The 24,555-nt window shown below is 36.9% G+C and overlaps 1 protein-coding gene across 11 annotated transcripts in view; it reads right to left on the reverse strand.

The window, feature by feature from the left end:
* Positions 1-24,555, reverse strand: part of LOC105035083 (nuclear pore complex protein NUP133) — an 88,162-nt gene that overhangs the window by 57,646 nt on the left and 5,961 nt on the right. For 7 of the 11 annotated variants that reach the window (XM_019847208.3, XM_019847206.2, XM_010910487.3 and 4 more), the window contains 3 exons: positions 4,992-5,122; positions 3,083-4,915; positions 370-1,094 (listed from right to left, as the gene is read on the reverse strand). In XM_019847208.3, the coding sequence (XP_019702767.1) occupies positions 370-1,094; positions 3,083-4,915; positions 4,992-5,122 (2,689 nt within the window). The remainder of the gene's footprint in view (positions 1-369; positions 1,095-3,082; positions 4,916-4,991; positions 5,123-24,555) is intronic. The other 4 variants (XM_019847212.3, XM_019847207.3, XM_010910489.3 and 1 more) reach the window with 1 other exon arrangement.

The following is a 24,555-nucleotide window of genomic DNA, read 5'->3' on the forward strand; positions in this document are numbered from 1 at the left end:
TAATCTTGATGCAATAAGATACAGCTGCAATGATGAATCAAAATATCTCATTTCATTAATAAATTAATAATGTCATTTTTTGAGTTGGAAGTTTATATAGAAAAGTTCCATTACATTACTCATGCAATTGGCTTGTAGGACACTAATCTTTCACTAGCAATATTATTGCCCTCTAATTGCGTATTCAACTTCATTATGTTTCATATGATAAGCAGGAATCAACCTAAAATATTACTTATCCTGAGTTAATGAAAAATGTGATATTAAGAATACAAAATACAGTATATGCTCATCAAATTAAATCAGAGAAATTTATCAAGAAAAATGTTGCCAAAGCACTAAATAATCATAGGGATTGCAAAAATTTACCTGGTATTTAGCATCTACAAATCTTTTGGCTAGTTCATATAGGGAGCTGAGAAGTTCATCTCTTCTTATACGGTACTCTTCTACCAGACCTTTGTGTTCTTCCCCACATTCAATTTTAGCAGTGATAATACCAGTATATGCCTCGAGTAAAACATCTGAGACTTCTTCTAATTCAGACCATAATTTTGATTTCATGGACAGATCAACTGCAACTGCCTCCTTTAAAAGCTGCATTATAAAAGATGCTATGCTCCACAGGCCTGACCGTACAACAGGTTGGCAATTCCAAGGTGTCAATCCCTCAGGGGAAGGATACCAGTTCTTGTGCTCATCTCTATAGCGCAAAGCAGCATGAATTAATGTTGTGCATGCACTTGAGATTTCACAAGCTCGTTGCATCTGAATAGAAAACAGCTGCTCTCCACCAATCATATAATGAAGTTGATGAGATAAACAAGAAAACATCTCCTCTATGTCAGAAACTCTACTATAGAATACTTCAGCATTATCTCGATCCATAAGAAGAACAGTATTTCTGCGAGCTTTCTCACCAACTAGTTGAATGAGGTTCCATAAAGAAGAACCAGCTGTTTGAATCTGTGAATGAGAAGACAGAGAGTCAACCACATTTGACCGATTCTGACTATGTGAATTTTGCAACTCCCTGAGTTGCATCATGCCAGAAAGCTTTTCACCATGTTCCATGATAGCTAGCAAAGAATGTCCTGACAGTAAAAAACAGCAGCTTAAGATTGAAGAACAAAATATATCCCACTGGAATGAAAACAAAACATATACAAACTAAGACAGGTAATTAGTTCAGCTATTCCTACCATATACAGGAAAGCTAACATAATTAATTGCATCTGACCAGAATTTAAATAATATACATAAAATGGTTTGCAACAGCCCCAATTTGAACTTGCAAACACCAAGAACCATATAACTCTTCCAATATCAAACCGCTAAATCCTAACTCATTGCAGCTGAGACAAGCAAAATGGATCCAAGAAAAATATTTTTTTCACACAGCAACTAATTTGAACTTGCAAAAGTCAGCTGCTACCCATGAATAGACTTTAGAAAGAGAACTCCAGGCTTCAATTTGATTTACTTCTTAAAGCAAAATATGCCCCAGAAAGAATTATAAGAAATGAATCGCCAGAAGGATTCCGATTCTATCAAAGGATCCAAATACTAAAATCTAAAGCCTGATATGGAAATCTGATAAATCAAATTAACCCAGTTGGATAAATGGTCGAACATTTCAGCATTGACTTGACTATATAGTCCAAGTGTTAAAAATAAATTGTACCGAGAAAATACATTTCTAAACCATCTTGTAACGAGCATAACAGTAAATACTTTTTGCCTATTAATAACACATTTAATATGCTTAAAGTTACAAAATCCACAGTCCATTCAACAATTTGGTGACAAAGGGCATGCAGTCTGGAATGATCGATTAAAGCTTCTATTAAGGCATACATACAGGACCACGGGTAAATATAACCTGACTGTGCTGAGTCTGCTGGTATCAAGAACTAAACCTAAGTAACAAGCTATCAACTAATGATAAGAAAATAAGATGCCAGTATCATTGGTTCTGCCAATTTGGTGCACATTGCGAAGAGTGAATCATAGTATAATCTGAATCAAATATTTGGCAACTAAAAACCAAATATCCATAGAATTTAATCTTGATCAAATAAATCCATTAAAATTCAAAGGCATTCTTTATACCATATTGTTTTGCTTAGCATTTACTGTTCATTGAAAGAACCTCTTTTTATGAGTCAAAAATATGAATTAAAAAAATTCCATGAAAAAAAAAACAGATAAAGTTTATTGATAATGAAAAACACAACTGTAATAATCATGATCTCCACATCAGACTCTATAGAAGGTACATTCAGTGGTGAAGACGGATTTTTTTTTTTTTTTAGAGGGAAGGGGTTCAAAAAAGTACCCAGCAAAAATTGCAGGAGCAGCAGCAAGCTTATTATACATTATCGCTATAAGGAATCTTGTAAGAAAATGATATATTAATTTTAGCCATCCATGATTTCTTAGAAAACAATGATTAATTGGATAGAAAAAAGAAAGAAAGAAAATTGCCAGGTGCAAGACTGCATCATTTATTGTGTGTGTGTTTGTGTGGGTGTGAGTGAGAGAGAGAGAGAGAGAGAGATCAGATTGTGGGATGAACATGAACTGGAGTTTTCATGAGCATAAAGGAAGGGCTTGTGGGGGGGGGGCGGGGGGCTTGGGGGCATGTGAAGGGGCATGAACAGCAGGAGTTATGGGGGTTATACATGTTTCTCCTGCCCCCACCAGCCCAACCTCGATCAACCAGGGGGTTATACAAGTCTTCAGGCCCTAACTTGAAGCATCACTGAAATCTCTTTACAATCTAATTGTTAGAAGTGCTTTGCCAAATAAATAGTCCAATCCCCAAGTAAAGCAATGACAAGCAGAAAACAGATACATAAAGCAAATGCACCTCCAAAAATGAAGAAATGAGTAACTGTGTAAACATATGCATTCCCCCTAAATATTTGCAGCAAAACTGATATGTGAGAGCTTGATCAAAGATACTTATGAGAACAATGTCAAATTGTGTCCAACAGATGGCATGATGATGGCAAGATATTTTAAGACAGGTAGCCTGAAATTCAAGCATAATCAAAAATAAGGGATGCTAAATCCTTACTCTGCCTGGAAGAAAGTTCGTCATGGCACTTGGAGAAAGCAATAAACTGAAGGTATTTTTTATGCTTCTGCTGCTTATCCAAAAGTAGAGAAGACACAACAGCTGAAGCCACAAATTCAGCTCCTCTGGTTGTTGTCCAGTGTTTAGCTAAAGTGTCAACAATAGATTTGCTCATGCGAGCAAAAACATTGATTTCACCTTCCTTTTCAAATGCTCCTTTTTTCCTCAGCTTCCCTAGCGCACCTTCAACTTCACCAGACAAAATAAACTCGTGAAATAAATGACCTAGCAATGCTTCTGCTTCTTCATCTTGGGCAGTTCGCTTTGCAATGCCCATAAAGGCCACCCTTTGTCTGTCTCCAGCAATCCATGCCTCAGAACTAGGCCTCCTAGGATCAACATTGCCACCAAAAGCCTGGCTTCTTCTCTCTTCTTCCACAACGCCTTCATTTGAGCTCCCCTTACGTGACAAACTTCGCTCAGGTGGTTCAACCCCACCAAGTAAGACCGCCTTTTCAGGTATCGCCCAAACTCCTGCTTTTTCAGTAAGAACAACCCAGGCTCCTTCCTCATTGTCCTCTGAAGAAGGAAAAACAGAAGCATCTAAAACTTTTCCTGCATCCCATGGTAAATCAAACTGATAAAGTCGTGTGGAACGCCTCCAATAGTTGGTTACGGTAGCAGTTCCATCCCCAGACAGTATAATTGCTGAGCCAGATGGCTTGCCACCAACTCGTAGCCGCATAGAAAACAAGAACTCTTCATCTTCCACTCTTGCTTTTGGAATTATTACCTGAAGAGGAGCTTTTTTCTCCAGAACCCTTTCATTCGTTGATCCACTACTTTCCAAAGAGAAATTTTGACCAAACTTATATTGCATTGTTAGAAGAGAATACTGCATGTAGCTTGAACTGCTTACCCGATCTTTACATAAGGTAGCTACAAGAATAGTAAACTCTTTCGCACGGCCGTCCACCTGCATATCCAAAAGCCAGATGTGCTTCTGGCCAGCTAGATCTTTCCTGATACCTAAATCACCATCATCAGCTACAATTTCATGAGTCCAAAGTCTTGTGACATTAATATCAGGTGTGAGCGTAATATTCCAACACTGAATCTCACAATCTGTCAACAAAAAGAACTGCCGACCAGATTCCTCAGGGCAAGCATGCTGAGAATGCCAGATTAGTGACCTTGCATGCCCTTTATTCATATGAGAATGACCAGAACTAATTCCTACTGCATCATGGGAAATTCTTCTCCAATATATTCCGGCCAATGTAAAATGAAACAACCACAAGTCACCATTTGATTGACATGCTATTGCAACACATTCGCGATAATTACCAGGAATTGCAGTCACAATAATTGAATTAACTCTAACATGTTCAGACAAGTTATCACTTCCAACCCAATTGCTTCCATGGTTCCACTTGGTAGCTTTCCTTCCGTCACTAGTCAAATCACTTTCTATAGCTTCTGGTGTTGGGAAGCTAGCAATTGGAATGTTCTCACTGTCTGAGAAGACATCAGGCCAATATACAATAGCTTGAGTCTTTTGGTTACAAAGGACTATGCCAGCCGAGCTGCATTGCCCTAACATTATTTCACTGCTTGATGATGCAATACCCCATCCAACCACACAGACCATCCAGTGATTACCAGGCATGGACTTCATGTCATCTTTGTCTCCAAATGCAGATGGAATTTCAAGTGCAACACATTTTTTTGAAACTGCAGCAGATAAGTAGCTCCAGATAAAAATCTGCCTTCCACATATTATCCAAGAAAGGGATGTTCCCTTATCCATACCACCAGCAAGCACAGTGTTATCTGCAAGAAAAATAAGAAAATCATTTTCTCAAGAGGTAGTTGGAAAGAACAGCATACTAAAGGAACAATTCAGGACCACAAGCGCTACTACTCTTTTGCAGAAGATTTGCTTGAGCATTGCGAACAACTTGGGGAAACTCTCCAACATAAACAGGTTGGGTTTGATTGGCATCACCCCCCTTCTCAGTTTTCTTCTCTGCTGGAATCCTGAATAGAAAGAAATGAGAAATGATTGTCAAACTCTCTGCTTTAGAAAGTCTGACTTACAAACATTTTTGCAGGAGATTGTAGTCCATCAGTCTAATCAATAAATTGAAAATTAATGCAAGAACAAAGAGTTGCATAGTATAGAAAATAATAATTTCTTATACTATTTGCAGTAATTGAGTCATTCAAGAACCAAATCACTTAAAAACTCTGAATTAAATGAACCAGGCTATGGCGGAGCCGGGAAATTGAGTTAGGGGGGACCAAAATAATACACATAGGGTATAACCTAAAGTCTTTTATTATTACAGCTTAAAACTAAAATTGCAAAGAACGTTCTTTTAAAGATACAATTTAGGGGTTTTTCCTGCTGAATCGTTGATACCTTCTTCAGTCGATCGACATGACGATGCCGATGGTGGTGGAGGGCCAATGGAACTCCAGTGCTGGCTTCTAGTGACTGACGTAGCGAGCACGGTAGTAGCAGTGGGAATGGGAAAAACCGAGGGGGTGCAGCACGCAAGGGGGGTTTGGGGGAGGTTGCATCGAAATTGATATGTTTGAATTGAATGAAGGGTTTATTTTATGCTTATAAAAAGCAGCATTGTTTTTTAGATAAGAAGGTTTAGAAGGGACTTTAAATGAAACAACGTCGTTCCATTTAACTTGTTAAAAAAAATAAAAAAAAAACGATAACATCATCGTCTTCCTCGATTTGAAATCAAAATAATTCTAGTGGCGAGTTGCAGGTGAGGCTGGCGAGCAATGCATCTTCAAGGGGCCACGGGGGAGGGGGCCGTGGCCTCCCCCCCCCCCCCCCAGTGCCTCCACGTAGCTCCGCCACTAGAACCAAGAATAAGGTATAGGAATCTCTTTAAACAATAAAATTTTAGCTAGTAAGCATAAATGTAGATCCTCACTATATTATGTCATGTACAAGAAGCAAAAGTGCCTATCATAATGCATCTATAATACATGGAATGTCAGCTGATCAACAACAGGGTAGAGGAATGGTCTGGTATCTTTAAACAATGTGTGCCAACCATAGCTACGTTCCTCAACTTATATAGATGTGTAATAAACATGTGCACAAGTGGTAGAAGCTTGTACTCCACTTTTCACATTTTAAACATGTGCTCAACCCTCCTAAACAACATTGGTTTCTAAATAGATGGTTCTAAAACTATTCAAAAAGTGATATTTTTTTTCTTTTTTATGGTGATTTAAAGGCCTGATTTACTAGTGTAACGTGACAATTTTGAAAAAAGGTTGTCAAATTATATTAGATAGACCAAAGCTAAAAATCATCTCAGAACATACAAGCTCCCATGATTTAACTAACATACATGCAAAATACCCCCACAAAAGCGGAAATCAGCAAAAAAAATAAAATTTGAAACCTAGAAACTAGAATAGGATGATTTTGAAAAAATGGAAACTGAAATAGTTGGTATATAGAAAATAAATAAACAGAAGAAGGACAAAAAAATTATATAATACCATCAAAGAAGCAAATTGCCCAACTAATAAAAATAAAATTCTAGAATTAAATTAAGACTTCAAAAAGTAGAAATATCATTTGCATACCTGTATATGGCATGAAATAGGAATATTTAATAATTAAAATAAGACCATCATGAAAATTCCAAATGCTTGCTAAAAGAATGATCAGATCAAGTAGCTAATATAATTAGGGGTGTGCATGGTTTGGTTCGGATCAATCTGAGGCCAATTTTCAAACCAAACTGATTCAAATCTTTTCTAAAACTAAAACCGAACCGACCACATAGAAAAACTGATCCAAACTGAAACTAAAACCGAACCGACCACATTAAAAAACTGATTCAAACTGAACCGAAAAAATTAGTTTGGTTTTGGTTTGGTACATACATATATGTATGTAGTTATACTTACACACACATGTGTATGTACATGTATGTGTATATGTATGTACGTATGCATGTATGTATGTATGGATCAGTTTGGTCTGAATCGGTTTTTTCTAAATTGAAACTGAAACCGAACCGATTTTTTCAATTTCTAAAACTTTATAAACCGAAACCAAACTGAATGTGAAAAAACGATCCAAACCAGACCGAAATTAGCGGTTCAGGTCAATTTTGTGGTTTGATTGCTTTCGTTGCACACCCCTAAATATAATGTAAGTGTACGCAAGAACCGATGACATAAATAGATAAAAATAATAAAAATTATGGTAACAATTTAAGTTTCTTGAGTTACTTGATTTATATGCCATTACACAACATCATGTTGCTACATATCACCATAAACCTACTAAGCTTACACGCCAAATAGAGGAAATATAAAAATAAATAATTAATTAAAAAATTATTTGAAAGAAAATATTAACTAAAATTCAAAATAATTTTCAAATGAAAATGGGCCTAAAACATGAATATGGTGACAACACTAAATTTGTGAATTCTTATTGTTAGAAGCCAAAGATTCTTAAATAAACTTAACAACCAACATGAAATTATATGACCTAACCTTCTTCTCACATAACCATGCATGTTCAGCCCATATTTAAACAGCCAACTGTCTTATGCCTATTCTACTAAACTGCATAGCCTCCCCTTTCTCCCTAATCCACTTATATCACCATCTTATCAATGGCCTTCTTAACCCCGTATTATAGAGCTGTAATCTATATGTAGTGTAAACGTGTACCCTGATGTCGTTTAAGCCGATCTGAAAACTGAATATATTTAGTAATGATTTCAAATGCCATAATTTTATATGGTTTGAATTCCAAAAACTATAATTTATTAAGGGTGAAGGAGAAAGTCATTAAAGTAAATAAAATAATAATTTTGTTGGCCTGCCTCTTTCCAGATGCCTCCTTACTCACTTTTGACTGTGCCATCCACTTTATTACTTTTTCTCCAGATAATTTAATACGCAAGACCCCTTAAGATATTATGCTACATGCAGACCATGTGTTTGCGAAACCACTTTACTAAAAGTTTAATCAAAGAATTCCATATACATCATTACATATATATACATATAATAGCACACCATTCAACTCAACTAAGCCTTAATCCCAAACTAGTTGGGGTCAGCTACATGAATCATTTCCTTCCACTGCACTCGACTTGGGACCACACTTCATGAAAGATGTAGGGTATCAGTTCCCTAATACTTCATCCACGTGATCTTCGATCTACCTTGACAATTATTTCCTTTTACATTTATAAGATATCCTTTTCTATTGGATAACCCTCCACAACTCATTAGCAAAATACTAAATCCAATCTAATTTTTATAAGCTTCTTAAATAATCTAGACATAATTGTATCTTAGCTTGATGTTGCAATAACCCAAAAAAGGGGCTAGATCTGCAGTCGATGATTGAATCAAACATGTTTATTACTGTAACAGGATAGACTAATATGTAATGCAACTAAAGCCGACCAAGCAAAACACTTCACTTTAGCAGAAACTTTTTCTATAGAGCACAGCTGACTTTAAGTTATACTCCTTTTCTTATATGTAATATATGTTTGATAACAAGGAAAGGATGATCAAATGATGAAATTTCAGCTTTCAAGGAGGAAAATTTGATGGTGTGTGAAGCACCAGGTTCATGCCTAAAAGAATAGGAAATTCAATGGAAAAAATTGAATTCTAAAAGGAAAATCTGCATCCCAAAGGAGGCAAGTTTTGAAGCTCCAATGACTCAATTACAAAAAAGAGAAGAGAAGGAATTTGCCAAATGGTGCTGTGAAGTCACAAGTTAGCTCTTGGTAATCCTATTAATGAACCGAAAAAGTTTATTTTTGAGGGGTTAAAGTTATCTAAACAACGGGCCCAAAGTAAACATAATCGGGTTGATTTCACCACAACAAAAAGGTTACAATTGACTCATGGAGCTCTCTCCTCTCACTTTTTCGCTTTCTCATCTTATCCCACAAACCGCCAAAGTTCAACCAAATATTACTTTTTACCAACTTGGAAATAGGGAAATCTTCGAGGCTTTGTGAGAGTAGGGTTTTAGCTTAGCTATCTTGTGACCAAATAGAGACTTAAATTGAACTCCTTATTGACTAGTCGAACTCAAGTGAATTCATGTAAAGATATGAACAAATATGATCGATTCATATAATATGAGAATGCATTCTTTAATTAAATTAAAAAAAAATTATAGAGACCTCCTCAACTTTAACCCAATTTTACTTGCATCTCCTGTACTTTAAAAGGTGTCAAACTGATCCTTCTAGTTATCGATATATTTCAATATAGTTCAGCTGTCTATCTCCAGTAACGGAAAGATGTCACGTGACTATCACATAACATCATTATTTTATAAAATGACGAAAACACCCTTATCTCCACCTCCTCCCTCCTCTCGCATCTCCGATTGATCCCCTCCATTGCCGACGTCCCTCCTTCCTCCACTTCCTCATCCATTTCTCCTCCATGACGGCAGCCATTCCTCTACTGTCTCTCCCTCCTCCAAGCTATCCATAAGCCATCTCCCTCCACGACGACTCCTCCACCTCCATCCCTTTTCATCGGCAACACATCTTCCCCCTCCCCTTCCTCCCCATCCTCTTCTCCTCATCCTCCAATCCATTCCTTGCCGGCAGCCCTTCTCCTCACCCTTTCCTCTATCCACTCTTCTTGCTCATCCTTTTCATCCTCCAAACCCGCCCATGAGCTCTACAACGGCCCCATCCACATCCATCCATTCTCCCGGCAACCCATTCTTCCCCTCCCCTTCTCCTCACCCATTTCTCCTTCTCCATGGTGGCTCCTTCTACCTCCACCCATTCCTTCACTGCTTCTCTTTCGTCCTCATCCTCCTCCAAGCCGTCATCTCCTCCAAGCCGTCCACAAGCCATCCCCCTCCACGACGGCCCCCTCCACCTCCGTCCTTTTTCATCGGTAACCCATCTTTCCCCCTTCCCTTCCTCCCTATCCTCTGCTCCTCCTTGCCCTCCTCCAATCCATTTCGCGCCGATGACCCCTTTCCCCTCCTCCCATTCCTTCTCATCCACTTCTCATCCTCTTCCTCCTCCATACCCACCCATGAGTGAGGGACATTTCCATCCATTAAGAGGGAAAACTAACACTAACTATTAGTAAACGAACGGTCGGACCACATTAGAATATATCGATAATTAGAAGGGCGAATTTGATATTTTTAAAGTACAGAAAGTGTAAGTAAAATTAGACTAAAGTTGAGGAGATATTTTTGTAATTTTTTGTAAATTAAAATTATACATTGTTGATTAGTGGGCTTACATAAGTGAACAAAGCAAAGGCATTAGACTAGATGGGTGTGATATATTTTGGAGAAGGAGGATAGAGAGAGGTATGATAAAAGAGGTTGTTTATCTATGAAAAAGGGTTGTTCGATATTCTTGGATACTTAAATCATGTCTTATGATCACTTATTGGTGGGGCATGAAATAATGGGATTTGAAAGTAAAGAAGATATGCGAAAATAGCTACATAAGATGGACATGAGGATATGATTTGAAAATGTCAACCTGATTCCAGGTCAAGTTGGGTTAGGACTTGGAAAATTAAACCAACCAAAATCAAATCTTATTTACTATTTTTTTTGGGTGAGAAAATCTAGATTTACAACAATGCTCCAACAAACCGATCCTACATAGCCTATATCTCAAAGCTTGTAGCCAACCCAAACCATATTTAGCATATAGTTCTAAAGCTTCTAACTTAATAAGAAAATAAATTTATATTCTATGGGGTGTGGATTAACATCCCGACTCAATATTTGGATTCCACTTAAACCAGCCTAATATAATTTGACCTAATTTGACTTGATATCTATCTAGATTCAAAGTTTGGAACTAGGTGAGGTTCAGGCATTGTTAGTCAAATCAAGTTAATCAAATTGAATAGTATTATTGTTCAAAATATGGAACTTGGGTTGGGTTCCATAATTTGTTAGTCAAACTCATTGTAGTCAGGTCAAGTTGTGAATTTTGGGATTATGGTTAGATGGCCTTCACCAAACTAATCTCAGGTCACCCCAGAAAGGAGAAAGGAGGAAAGGAGAGCTGTTCGAGCAGAAGGAATGAAGATTGTTTGATATTTTCTTTAGCTTCTCTTTGAATTTTAAGTAGTGTTTAAGAAAGATAAGGAGGTCCTAGGGTTGGTTAGAGGAATTGCAGGTTCTTTCCGTCTTCATGGCCTAGGCGAGTGCCTAAAAATCTAGGCAGCCACCTAGGGACGAAAGCACTCAAGTCTTAAATATGAATCCCTTTGATGACATGCATAAATTAGTATACATATATACCATAAGTGCACCATTTTCTCATAAAAACATTCTTTGACACTTGAAGTCCAAAGATTAAAACCTACAACTACAAGACAAAGAAGAAGAACACTAACAGAATTGTTGCCATTGCAACAACCAACAAGCTATATGTCCATATGCAAGCAGCCAGCACCAAGCAAGGAGTAGAAAAATAAGGAAGAAGAGGGGTAAGGAACGATGAACAGATTATAAGGCCATAGCCACCTATCAAGAAAAAGAAAAAAAAAGGAGGCAAAATAGAATAAGATGCTAGCAAGCAAGATGAAGGGCAAAAAATTGAAAAACAGGGAAAACAAGGACAAAGGAAAAGGAAGCAATAGTAGGTGATAAGGAGGAAGGGAATCAAAAGGAAGAATGAGAAGAAGAAGATACTGAAGATTGGTCTAAAGAAGAAGAATAGAACTGAACAAAGAAAGAAAGCAAAATAATAATAATACATATATATATATATATATATATAATATTCTTGGCACCGGTGCTAAGTGATTTTCATCATCACCATGAATAGTGTCGCCATTGTTTAATCCAATAATAGCCATTAACCCGTCTAGTAGCAGCCCATGGGTTGGTGCTAGCCTTCACTACACTTCCAAAGGTCCTATACGGGGTTCAAGAACGGAAAGAAAGGGGAAAAGAAACCCTTAATGAAGTAAAGCTTTAGGCAAGCATGCCTTAGGCAGCTTAATTCAATTTGGCACATAAGCAGCCACCTAGGCACCTAGGTGGTCGCCTAGGCATGCCCTCAACAGCCTAGCCCAATTTGGCACATAGGGGGCCGCCAAAGTGACTGCCTTTAACAACACTGTATAGAAATAATAATTTTGAAGTGCTTTGCATGTGCAGAAAAGGGCAAGTTTCAAGATTATCAATACAAAGCATAATTTATTTTATTCGCTTCTACAATTTATTTTGAACTAACTCTGAGTTTACAATATAAGCCTAGAACCAGCTCAATTTCTTGACAGATAAGTCAAATTAGGCCCTTTTTAAGTTGAGATCAAGATAGATTAGCAATATATATCCCAACCCAGACTTTTCTAATAACTAGGTTTTATAGCTCATAAGGTCTTGATTATTTGATTAGGTTGGAAAGATGTAATGTCAAATCTATGCTCCATTAATTTCAACTTATATACATATCATAGCAAAAGATTCCAATGACTTGGGTCCAAATTGGGTGGCCAAATCTAGGCCCATACAAATTTGGCTTGAATCACCTAGTTTGATTATGGGCAGGCATGGACAAGGGTTTTCAAATTATCGGGCCATTTTAAGCTCATATTTCAGGCATACTTAAGAGTCAGGCCAAGACCGAGCACTAACTAAATTGGCACAGCAAACCCCACATGACAAGAATTAAATATTAGTATACTAAATGTAATATATAACACCCTATTTCTCTCTCAAAAGAAGGAAGCATTGTAGGTCCTATAAACACCTTTCTCTCTAGCTCCCATCCTCACCTTGCGGAGACACAGTGGACCATCAGCAGCAATCCAATGGTTCCATCTCTGTCACATCCTTACCCTCTTCTCAATCTTGGTTGCAGTGATTCCAAACAAGATCGGCAAAGTAGATCTTCTCCTTTCTTTTTTCTGGCTCTTCCTCCTTTACCCTCCCACATTTGCATAAGGGACCACCACTACTAATCGAACAGTTCCAAGTCAAATGTTACATTCCTTCCATGGATATAGGACTTTGTCAAGTTAGATCTGGTTGGGCCTTGGCCCAGGATTGGAACATGGGCCAGGTACAAGTAGTAAAAGTCAGATTTTTTAACAAGCCTAGTGATAAGTACATTAAATATCCCAATAAAAGTATCAAAATATATACTAATTAACTTTTATTTCTTAAGAATTGATGCTTTTTGCTTGTGTTTTGCAGGGAAAATGATCGCCAATAAAAAGAGCCCGATTTTCAGGTTAATAAGAAAAAATATTGGAAGCAAATCGAATTCAAAATGGATCTTGAAAGATGCAGTCTTTGGAGTGAGAAAAGGGCCTAGATTTAAACGAATGGGCCTTGGGCTTTGAAGAAAGTGGCACTTCTTTATTTGAGAGCCTGTGACACGAAGACACAGTGCAATAGGAAATGGGACTTAGCACGGTTCAAATCAGAGGCTTCAACGGTTCTCAAATGGGATTCAAAAGCACTGATGGGCAATGGAATTCAAACAAAGGAAGCGGGCCTGGGTTGTGTTGATGTTGCTAACAGACAAACGGGTTCAAACAAGAGCCTAAGAAAAAAAAAAAGGGGTTCACAAGATTAGAGAGTATTTGGCACGTGAATGGTCCACAGCTTCTAATAGCGGCTAAGTTGGTTTAAATGAGATTTGGTTTTAACGCTTTGGAGCGGTTCACATGCGGATGAAATGAGCTATAGTGATTTGGCTTGGGCGTGAAGTGGGCTTTGCTGAGGTGCGCGAGTTAGAAACGGTCTACAGAGCAGTGCACAGCGACGTTTCATGCAGTGACGGAAGAGGAGTTTGAAATAAACTAATATACGAATTTGAGATGATTTAGGAGTCCGCAAACGGTCCGAACACGAGGACACTACAAAGGCTATAAAAAGCTTGGCACCCATCAATAGAAGCATCGAGCAAGCGGCAGCAACCAGCATCGGGCAAACAGCAGCGGAAGCAGAGAGAAAGAATAGGGGCAGAAGCAGAATAAAATTTTTATTTTATCTTGATGCGTGGCTAAATCCCTTCAACCCGAGAATACGATGAAGCCTGTAAACGGATTTTTATTTTCTTTCATGTATTTAATTTTCATGCAATAAAATTATGCTTTAATTTCATATCTTTTTATTCTGAGGTATTGATCTAGCCTACACGGCCTAAACCCTCTACTGACGTGCCGTGATCCCTGGATAGGATACGTGCCTAGGAGAGATAGATCGTGGTATGTTAGATTAAAATATTATATTTTGTAATTGAATTTAGATAGTTTATACTCTAATGGGACGAGCTGTGATCTACTGATACAGTCCGTACCCTTTAGAGATAAGCTATACTAATACCCTAATCATAAAAATTAATATTGCAACATAAAAAAAAAAAAGAAGAAAATAAATCTAATTTGCATAGTGGATTCGAAATTCCTGGATTATCTCTCTGATTTACTTTCTTCCACAAATTAACTTACACTTATAATTTAATTCTTGCTATTTTATTTCTTGTTAATTAGTCTACAATCAATTCTCTTTTATTTCTTTTTAAAAAAAAAAAAAAGATAATCATCCAAAATCCCTGCGGAAACAATCCCGACTCACCCTATCTATATAGTTTGAGTTGGTTTTTATTCTTGACTGTCTACGACAGCGATCAAATTTTGACGCCATTGCCAAAGATTTAGACACGATTATTTTTTATTAAAAAAAAAATTAGTCTTATTCTTAATTTCTTTTTATTTGCTTTCTAACTTGCTAAGTTCCTTAGTCAAACTTACTTTCTTTCAAAAAAAAAAAAAATTTCTACATTGACACCTCATAATCTACTTAGCGAATTAGATACTTAATCATAAAACCTAAAAAGTGAAACAAATCAATTTACTCTTGACTAAATACCAAATCTGATCACCTTTTCTTCCTGCATTACATAATTCCATAAAACATCTTAAGGGCACAAATCCTAAACAAGATAAGATGAAAATTTCATCATTTTTCTTTGGCCCACAAACCATCATCCTGCATACTGCATTGACCTAAATCTTAACCTAAAATCAAGTAGACGTTGGCCCTTAAGGACTTTCGAGCTCAATAAGAGAAGAGATCCTAAGAGTTGGATCGGATTAGGGTTAGTCAGTTTGACTGGTGTCTAGAAAAGTGATTCAAAGACTACGTCCTAAAGGAAGGTGGTTATTTAATTGGTTCCGTTCGCTTATCTGGCCAACTCAGTTGGTGTCTAAGGAAAGCAACGGGAGGATCCCCACCAATCTTACACTTATCTGGTCAGTTGAGTGACTAGTCTTTTATCTGGAGTGCTTAAAGGCGACCTTGGCAGTTAGGAGCTATCTAAATCTAGGGTTACCCTTAGCTAGGATTGACTGCATATCTTGATTATTAACCTACAAACATTAACTCTAATTAAAACACTCTTCTCTATCGTCTCTAGATTTAAGACTCTTTAGGCTTCTCATCTTCAGAATTCTTTTCTCATCTATCGCTCTTTCATCTTCTCTTAAGAAAGAAAAAAATATTACAAAAATAACTAAAAATTCTCAAATTTCTTCTTGGACAAGGATATCTGATTGATTAATGAGAATAGATCCAAACTTTGCATCGAGTCCAGTAAACCTTAAGCCCACCATGGGTGAATCCGAACATGAACCTCGGGCACTGAAAGACCTTTGCTACCCAGTTGGATCAGCCCAACCCTTATGTATCCGACTGTCATAAACTGATGCCAATTTTAAAATTAAACCTTAGATCATAAACATGCTTCTCAAATTCACCGAAATCGAGGATACATACATTTTTATGAGAAAATTTGAGGAAGTATGCGCCATAATGCGGCTTCAACAGCTCACTGAGGATGCTGTAAAACTTAGGTTGATCAACTTTACCCTCAAAGATAGTGCTAAAAAGTGGTTATACAGTCTTTCTAACCAATCCATAGCATCATGAGAGGGTTTTGTTAAGGTGTTCCTGAAAAAAAATTTCCACACCATAAGACTGTCAAATTTAGAAATGAAATTAATCAATTTTATCAATTACCCAGTGAGTCTTTTTGGAAGTGCTTTGATCGTTTTAAGAATCTTTTGAGTCAATGCCCATACCATGGAATAGAAACTTAGAGGCTGTGCCAAATCATTTATGAAGAACTAGACCTAAACTCTAGAACCATGTTAGAATCAATGTATCAAGGTCAATTCATGAACAAAGAGTCTATAGAAGCCTGGCAATTTCTAGAAAACCTAGCAGAAAGGAGCCTACAATGGGAGATTACTAGAAAACTCGATAGACTCACACCTTCAAGAGGAAGTATATACCAAGTTCAACCTTCTCTAGCTGAAGAGGCTAAATTTGCATCTTTAATCCGTAAGATAGAGGCCCTAGAACTCAAAAGACACACCCAAGTGAACCAAGTTGCAACATCCACTTGCAATGGGTGTAATGCCACAGACCACACAATAGAATGATGTCCTTTCTTAATGGGTCCAACCGAGAACGAAGTAGCATAGGTGAACGCAGCCTATCAAAGACCCACAAATGACCCCTACGCACCAACGTACAATTCAGGATGGAGAAACCACCCCAATTTTTCTTAGTCACGAGGGTCAAACTTAAGTAGATCTGCCTTCACTCAGCCCAACTCCAAATCCACTCAATCATCAAATAACCCATCAGGTTTTGGTAATGATCAAAGGTTTAACTCGCTAGAAAAGAGTCTAAAAATCCTAGCAAAATCGACTACTAACACCAACACTACACTAAACAACTTCATGCAGACCACGAGCCAATTTTTAACTTCCAACACTCAGGCTATTGCCCATTTAGAGATGCAGTTAGGTCAATTAGTCATGACTGTGAGTGAAAAAAAAAAAGGTAAACTACCGAATCAACCCGAGGCTAATCCTAGAACCCAGAATAATCAAAGATCACAACAAGGAGCCCAGATCAACCAATTAAATGCAATTCACATCTTAAGGTCTGGAAAACAACTAAACAACCATGTCAATACAGCTGAAAACCAAAATGACCCATTGTCTAAACCACCTCATGAGCAAGTGACCAATCAGATCGAGTTTAAAGAGCCAGATAAGTCTAAGGAGTCAACAGAGATTAACAAACTACCCAAGCCACTTGTAGAATCCACCTCAGGGTTTAAGCAATTCGAGACATCACCCACCAATCCTGTAGCTCCTTTTCCAAATAGACAGGTCCAACAGACACTCAGCCCATATGGATCAAATCTTAGAGATGTTTAAATAAGTGAAAGTAAATATCCCTCTACTAGACATGATCCAACAAATTCCCACATACGCCAAATTCCTCAAAGACCCATGCACAAAGAAGAAGACCACCAACGTTCCCAAAAAAAGCCTTCTTGGCGGTCAGTGTGAACTCATATCTGTCGAGCCACATGCCTGTTAAGTACAAAGATCCAGGATCTCCTACAATCTCGTGTCATTGGAAAAACCATCATTGAGTAGGCCTTATTAGACTTAGGGACTAGTGTGAACATCTTACCTTATTCGGTCTATAAAAAATTGAGAATAGGAGAATTAAAGCCTACAAAAATTACATTGCAATTGGCAGATCGATCAGTGAGGATCTCCAAAAGAGTTATGAAGGATGTGTTAATCAAGGTCAGTAATTTCATTTATCCTATGGATTTTGTGATCCTCGAGACTGAACCAGTGTCTAATCCAAAAAGTCACATCCAATAATCTTAGGAAAATCATTCTTAACAACCACCAACGCCCTAATCAATTATCGCAATGGATTCATGAAGCTCTCATTTGGAAACATGACCATTGATCTTAATATTTTCAATCTTGAAAACAAAAGGGACCAATTCGTTGATGTAAACCTGATCCAGGATGAGATCTATAAGACCATTGACCTAGGAGAAAAAGATTTTAACTATAATCTCTGATCGAATCTAAAATTTGAAATAGCTTATAAAATTTCTTCATCTAGTGATCAGCGAATTCATCCATAATGGCAACCACCAGTCGAACCATTTGTAAGGATGGATGAACCAATACACAAGCCATCGATTGAGGAAGCACCAAAACTAGAACTCAAAATACTCCCTAAGCACCTCAAATATGCGTATCTAGGTCCATCAGAAATCCTATCCGTAATCATCACATCGATCTAGATCAAACCCAAGAGGAGAAACTTTTAGCTGTCCTCAGAGAGAATAAAGAAGCATAGGCTGGACCATGGCTGCCATCAAAGGGATCAGCCCTTCAATTATCCGACATCGAATTCATTTAGGAGAGGAAGCCAAGCCAATTAGAAACCCCCAAATAAGACTTAACCCAGCTATGAAGAAGGTAGTGAAGAAAGAGATTCTCAAGTTACTAGATAATTAAATTATCTACCCCATTTCAAATAGTTCATAGGTTAGCCCAATCCAAGTAGTGCGTAAAAAATCTGGGAAAACAGTGATCCAAAATGAAGCCAATAAGTTAGTGCCGACTAGAGTCCAAACTGGATGGAGAGTCTATGTTGATTACAGAAAATTGAATGCAGCCACAAGAAAGGACCATTTTCCCCTACCATCATTGACCAAATGTTGAAAAGGTTAGCTGGACATGAGTTCTATTATTTTCTTGATGGATATTCCGACTATAACCAGATTTCTATAGCACCAGAGGATCAAGAGAAGACCACATTTATCTATCCATTTGAAATTTTTGCCTATAGACGCATGCCTTTTGATTTATGTAATGCTCCATCTACTTTCCAAAAGTGCATGGTCAGCATCTTTACTGACATGATCGAGAGATTTCTAGAAATATTCATGAACGATTTTTCCATCTTTGGCTCCACCTTCTCGAGTGCCTACATCACCTAAGACTGGTCTTAGAAAGGTGTAAGGAGAAACACTTAGTGCTTAATTGGAAAAATTGTCAATTCATGGTCAAAGAAGGCATAGTACTTGGCCATGTTATCTCAAAGAAAGGAATTGAAGTGGATAAAGCCAAAGTAAATTTGATTGCAAATTTTTCACCATCCAAATCAGTCAAAGAAATTCGCTCATTCTTAGGACATGCTGGCTTCTATAAAAGATTCATCAAAAATTTTAGCAAAATAGCTCGACCACTGACCAATCTTCTTGCCAAACACGTCAAATTTGATTTCACTTCTAAGTGCCTCGATTCTTTTAAGCATCTTAAAAAGGCATTGACATCCGCACCTATCATTCACCCACCCGATTGGACTCAATCTTTCGAACTCATGTATGATGCATCAGATCATGCCATCGGAGCCATTTTAGGACAAAGAATTGATAAGTTGCCGTGAGTTATTTACTATACCAGTAGGACCCTTAATGATGCGCAGCTTAACTACTCAACCATTGAAAAAGAGTTCTTGACTATCGTCTTTGCCCTCAAAAAGTTTAGATCTTATTTGGTTGGGTCACATGTCATTGTATACACCGATCACTTAGCCATTAGATATCTCTTGACAAAAAAAGATGCAAAAGCACGCTTGATTCGATGAATTTTACTTCTTTAGAAATTTGATCTAGAAATCAGGGACAAAAAAGAAACCAAAAATATAGTGGCTGATCACCTATCCCAATTGACTGATGCATTCTCTTACGAACCATCAATAGAAAAGTCTTTTCCTGATGAACTCATGTCCGTGACCAAAGAACCATGATATGCATGCTAATACTGTCAATTACTTAGCCACTGGTAGGATTCCCTCTTACTGGACCACTCAGGACAAACACAAATTCTTTGCCCCAGTAAAATATTTTATTTGGGACGATCCATATCTGTTTAAACAATACCTTGACCAAATCATTAGAAGATGTGTCCCGGACCATGAGATCAAAAAGTATCTTATCCTTCTGTCATGACCAAGCCTGTGGTGGCCACTTTGGATCCAAGAAAACTGCTGCAAAAATTCTTCAATATAGATTCTATTGGTCCAATTTGTTTAAGGACGCACATGAGTATTGTAAAAGCTGCACTAGATGTCAACAAGTAGGACGGATCACAAAAAGAGACATGATGCCATTAAATCCGATCTTAGTCGTTGAGATTTTAGATATGTGGGGTATCGATTTCATGAGATCACTTTCAAACCCTTTCGAGAATGAATATATCTTAGTGGCTATCGATTACGTATCCAAATGGATAGAGACTATGCCGTGTAGATTGAATGATAGTAAAATTATTATCAAATTTCTAAAAGAAAACATCTTCTCTCGTTTTGGAATCCCTAGAGCCATTATAAGTGATCAAAAAATATATTTTTGTAATCGATCCTTTGCAATCCTGATGAAGAAATACAACATCACCCATAAATTGGCCACACCCTATCATCCCACACTAGTGGACAAGTCGAAGTTTCAAATCATCAAATCAAACAAATCCTAGAGAAAACTGTAGCATTAATAAAAAAGATTGGTCATTGAAGCTAGTGGATGCTCTTTGGGCATATCACATTGCTTTCAAAACCAATTTAGGAATATCTCCTTATAGGCTTATATTTGGTAAAGCATGTCACTTGCCAGTTGAGCTTGAACATAGGGCTATGTGGGCCATCAAAAAGTTGAACATGAATTTAGATTAGGCTGGACAACATAGGAAGCTCAAATTGATGAACTTGAGAAAATCAAGAATGAGGCATACGATAATGCTAAGATATACAAAGAACGAACTAAGATATTTCATGATCGAGCAATCTTTAGAAAATCATTTTCATCTGATCAAAAAATTCTTTTGTATAACTCTAAGCTACATTTATTTCCTGAAAAACTTAGATCCAAATAGACAAGGCCCTATATAGTAAAAGAAATTTTCTATCATGGGGCTGTAGAGATCAAGAACCCAAGCAATGGTGCTACTTTTAAAGTAAATGGATAACGATAGAAACCATTCTTGGAGTTGCCTACTGAAGTTGAGGCCATGTTCTCCATGAGCCTATTTATACTGACTGATTCTGTATCACGGATTTAATCCGACTGAAGCTTTAAAACTTAGCACTTTTTGAGAGACAACCTAAATTCTTTTTTCTTTTGTTTTAATGATCTTTATTTTTTTTTAGGAATAATGGACCGCTCTGTGTGAAATCTGTCCATGAACGAGTATACTTATAAACCAGGTGGTATTTCTTTTAGTTTTATTTATCTGTTTCTACTTTATTTATTTTACTGCATTGAGGACAATGAAAATTGAGTTGGGAGGTAAAAGTAATTTAAAAATAAAATAAAATCCTCAAATAAATTAGTATTTAGCGTTTAGGTACCGGATTAGATTACAGATTTGAGTGAAATCAAGCAAATTTATTTTTAAAAAAATTGATGTATAAATTAGAGACTTTGTGAGATACTGAGAGATCAAGTATTAAAAAAATTCAATGAATAGTTAAGTTTAAAACAGAAATAATTTTTTTTTTAGTATTTCTGATTTTTTTTTCTACCAACGTCAAAGAAGAATTTACTATACGTTTCTTCACAAAAAAAAAAGAAAGAAAAAAAATTTTCAAAAATTTTATACCGAGTAACCGGGCCTCTTTGCCTAAGCAAGCATTGAATTTCATGTCAAAAGGTGTGAAGGACAAAGAAACTTTGTTGTAAAGCTAGTCTTAACTAGTAGTCTGTTTGATTCGAGCAAGTAAGTCCGAGGGATATTTTATATCTACTACCCTAAAACCAACTGGTTTAGAAGTCATTGGCTGAAAACTCACTACATGGGTCAGACAGAAAACTTGAGTTAAGACACTCAATAACAGTACGACATAAAAAAAAAAAAAGAGAAAAAAAAAATCAATAAATGATGGAAGTAATACTATATTTGCCCAAATGAAGTAAATAATTTAGAGATAAAGGTAGGAGTAATTTAGAAAAGTTCAGAAAAAGTTTAATGTTCTTGACTTAACTTCTACATTGATTAGTACTAATACCCAAATGACATACATCACTCACGCTCTACTGAACATCAATAGTTTTTTTTTTTAAAATTGCTCGGTAAAACTTAAAACTCTAAGCTAAAATGGTACCTAGCACTAAATTCTTTCTTTACTCGAGGACGAGCAAAGCTCAAGTTGGGGGATGTGATAAGTATATTAAATATCTCAATAAAAGCATCAAAATATATACTAATTAATTTTTATTCCTTAAGAATTGATGTTTTTTACTTGTGTTTTGTAGAAAAAATGATCGCCAATAAAAAGAGCCCGATTTTTAGGTTAATAGAAAAAATATTGGAAGCAAATCGGATTCAAAATGGATCTTGAAAGATGCTGTCTTTGGAGTGAGAAAAGGGCTTAGATTTAAACGAATGGGCCTTGGGCTTTGAAGAAAGTGGCACTTCTTTATTTGAGAGCCTGTGACACGAAGCCACAGTGCAATAGGAAATGGGACTTAGCACGGTTCAAATCAGGGGCTTCAACGGTTCTCAAATGGGATTCGAAAGCATTGATGGGCGATGGAATTCAAACAAAGGAAGCGGGCCTGGGGTGTGTTGACGTTGCTAATAGACAAACGGGTTCAAACAAGAGCCTAAGATAAAAAAGGGGGTTCACAAGATTAGAGAGTATTTGACACGTGAATGGTCCACAGCTTCTAATAGCAATTAAGTTGGTTTAAATGAGATTTGGTTTTAACGCTTTGGAGTGGTTCACATGCTGATGAAATGAGCTATAGTGGTTTGGCTTGGGCATGAAGTGGGCTTTGCTGAGGTGCGTGAGTTAGAGCCGATCTACAAAGCAATGCACAGCGACATTTCATGCAATGACGGAAGAGGAGTTTGAAATAAACTGAGATACGAATTTGAGATGATTTAGGAGTCTGCGGACGGTCCGAACATAGGGACACTACAAAGGCTATAAAAAGCTTGGCACCCATCAATAGAAGCATCGAGCAAGCGGCAGCAGCAAGCATCGGGCGAACAACAGTGGAAGCAAAGAGAGAACAGGAGCAAAAGCAGAATAAAATTTTTATTTTATTATTTTGGATCCTTAAAAAGGGGAGAATATGGAGCTAGAGATCTTGATGCGTGGCTAAATCCCTTCTACCCGGGAATACGATGAAGCCTGTAAACGGATTTTTATTTTCTTTCATATATTTAATTTTCATGCAATAAAATTGTGCTTTAATTTCATATCCTTGTATTCCGAGATATTGATCTAGCTTAGACGGCCTAAACCCTCTACTGACGTGCCGTGATCCTTGGATACGGTACGTGCCTAGGAGAGATAGATCATGGTATGTTAGATTAAAATCTTATATCTTGTAATTAATTTAGATAGTTTATACTCTAATAGGATGAGCTGTGATCTATTGATACAGTCCGTACCCCTTAGAGATAAGCTATACTAATGCCCTAATTACAAGAATTAATATTGCAACATAAAAAAAAAGAAGAAAATAAATCTAATTTGCATGGTGGATTCGGAATTCCTGGGTTATCTCTCTGATTTGCTTTCTTCCACAAATTAACTTACACTTACAATTTAATTCTTGCTATTTTATTTCTTGTTAATATATCTACAATCAGTTCTCTTTTATTTTTTTTTTAAAAAAAAAAAAGATAATCGCCCTAAATCCTTGTGGAAACGATCCCAACTCACCCTATCTATATAGTTTGAGTTGATTTTTATTCTTGATCGGCTACGACAGTGATCACCTAGGAAAGTAATTCTGGCCCATCAGGTCAAGTCAAGCTCAAAAATTATGGCCTGATCGAGTTTCAAGATGGTCTTGAATGGGCATCTATGCTCTTGCCAAAGCACCCAAGAAATGTGAGGAACCAACGAAGCACCCTTGAATAACCTAGGTGAGCGATGTTTGACAATGCAATGCCTAGGTGAGTGTTTAAGTCAAGTGAGAGGCATTCAGGTAAGCGCCTATATAATATGACAAACAAATCTTCAAAATTTCTTGTATGCCCTTCCATAGAGGTTTAGAAGTTCCATTTAAGAGGCATTTTGTCTTGCACAACCTTAATAAGTGACAAGGCTAAAAGAATAAAGAAGTCCAATCCGTTTTATATGCAGCTAAGCAAAGGGCTTCAAACAAGAAAGGAGAAATGAATGGAGCACAAGGCGAAGAAGAGGGATTAGCAATACTAAAGCATTGAGGTGTGCCTCCTTATCTCTGTTCGTTTAATAAACAACAGGATGCCAACAAACTGGAATAACTTTTCTCCTTTTTTTGTTTTTTATATCCTATTCTTTCCTTATCCTTGTTCACTAAATCATTCATGTAATAGAGTTTCTTTTTCTTTCTTTTTTATGTTTTGACTTTATTTATATTTCTGATTTCTTTGTGATTTTTATGTCTTCCATCTTTTGGTTCCTATTTTCTGCTTTCTATTTTTCTTTTGTTTATTCTCTAGTTCCTAACTATTGATTTCAATTTTCTTTTGTTCCCTGTTTTCTCTTTTCCATTTTCTTATTTTCTAATAACATTTTCTTCATTTTT

The sequence above is a fragment of the Elaeis guineensis genome, chromosome 6 (assembly GCF_000442705.2).
Source record: "Elaeis guineensis isolate ETL-2024a chromosome 6, EG11, whole genome shotgun sequence".
Classification (NCBI taxonomy): domain Eukaryota; kingdom Viridiplantae; phylum Streptophyta; class Magnoliopsida; order Arecales; family Arecaceae; genus Elaeis; species Elaeis guineensis.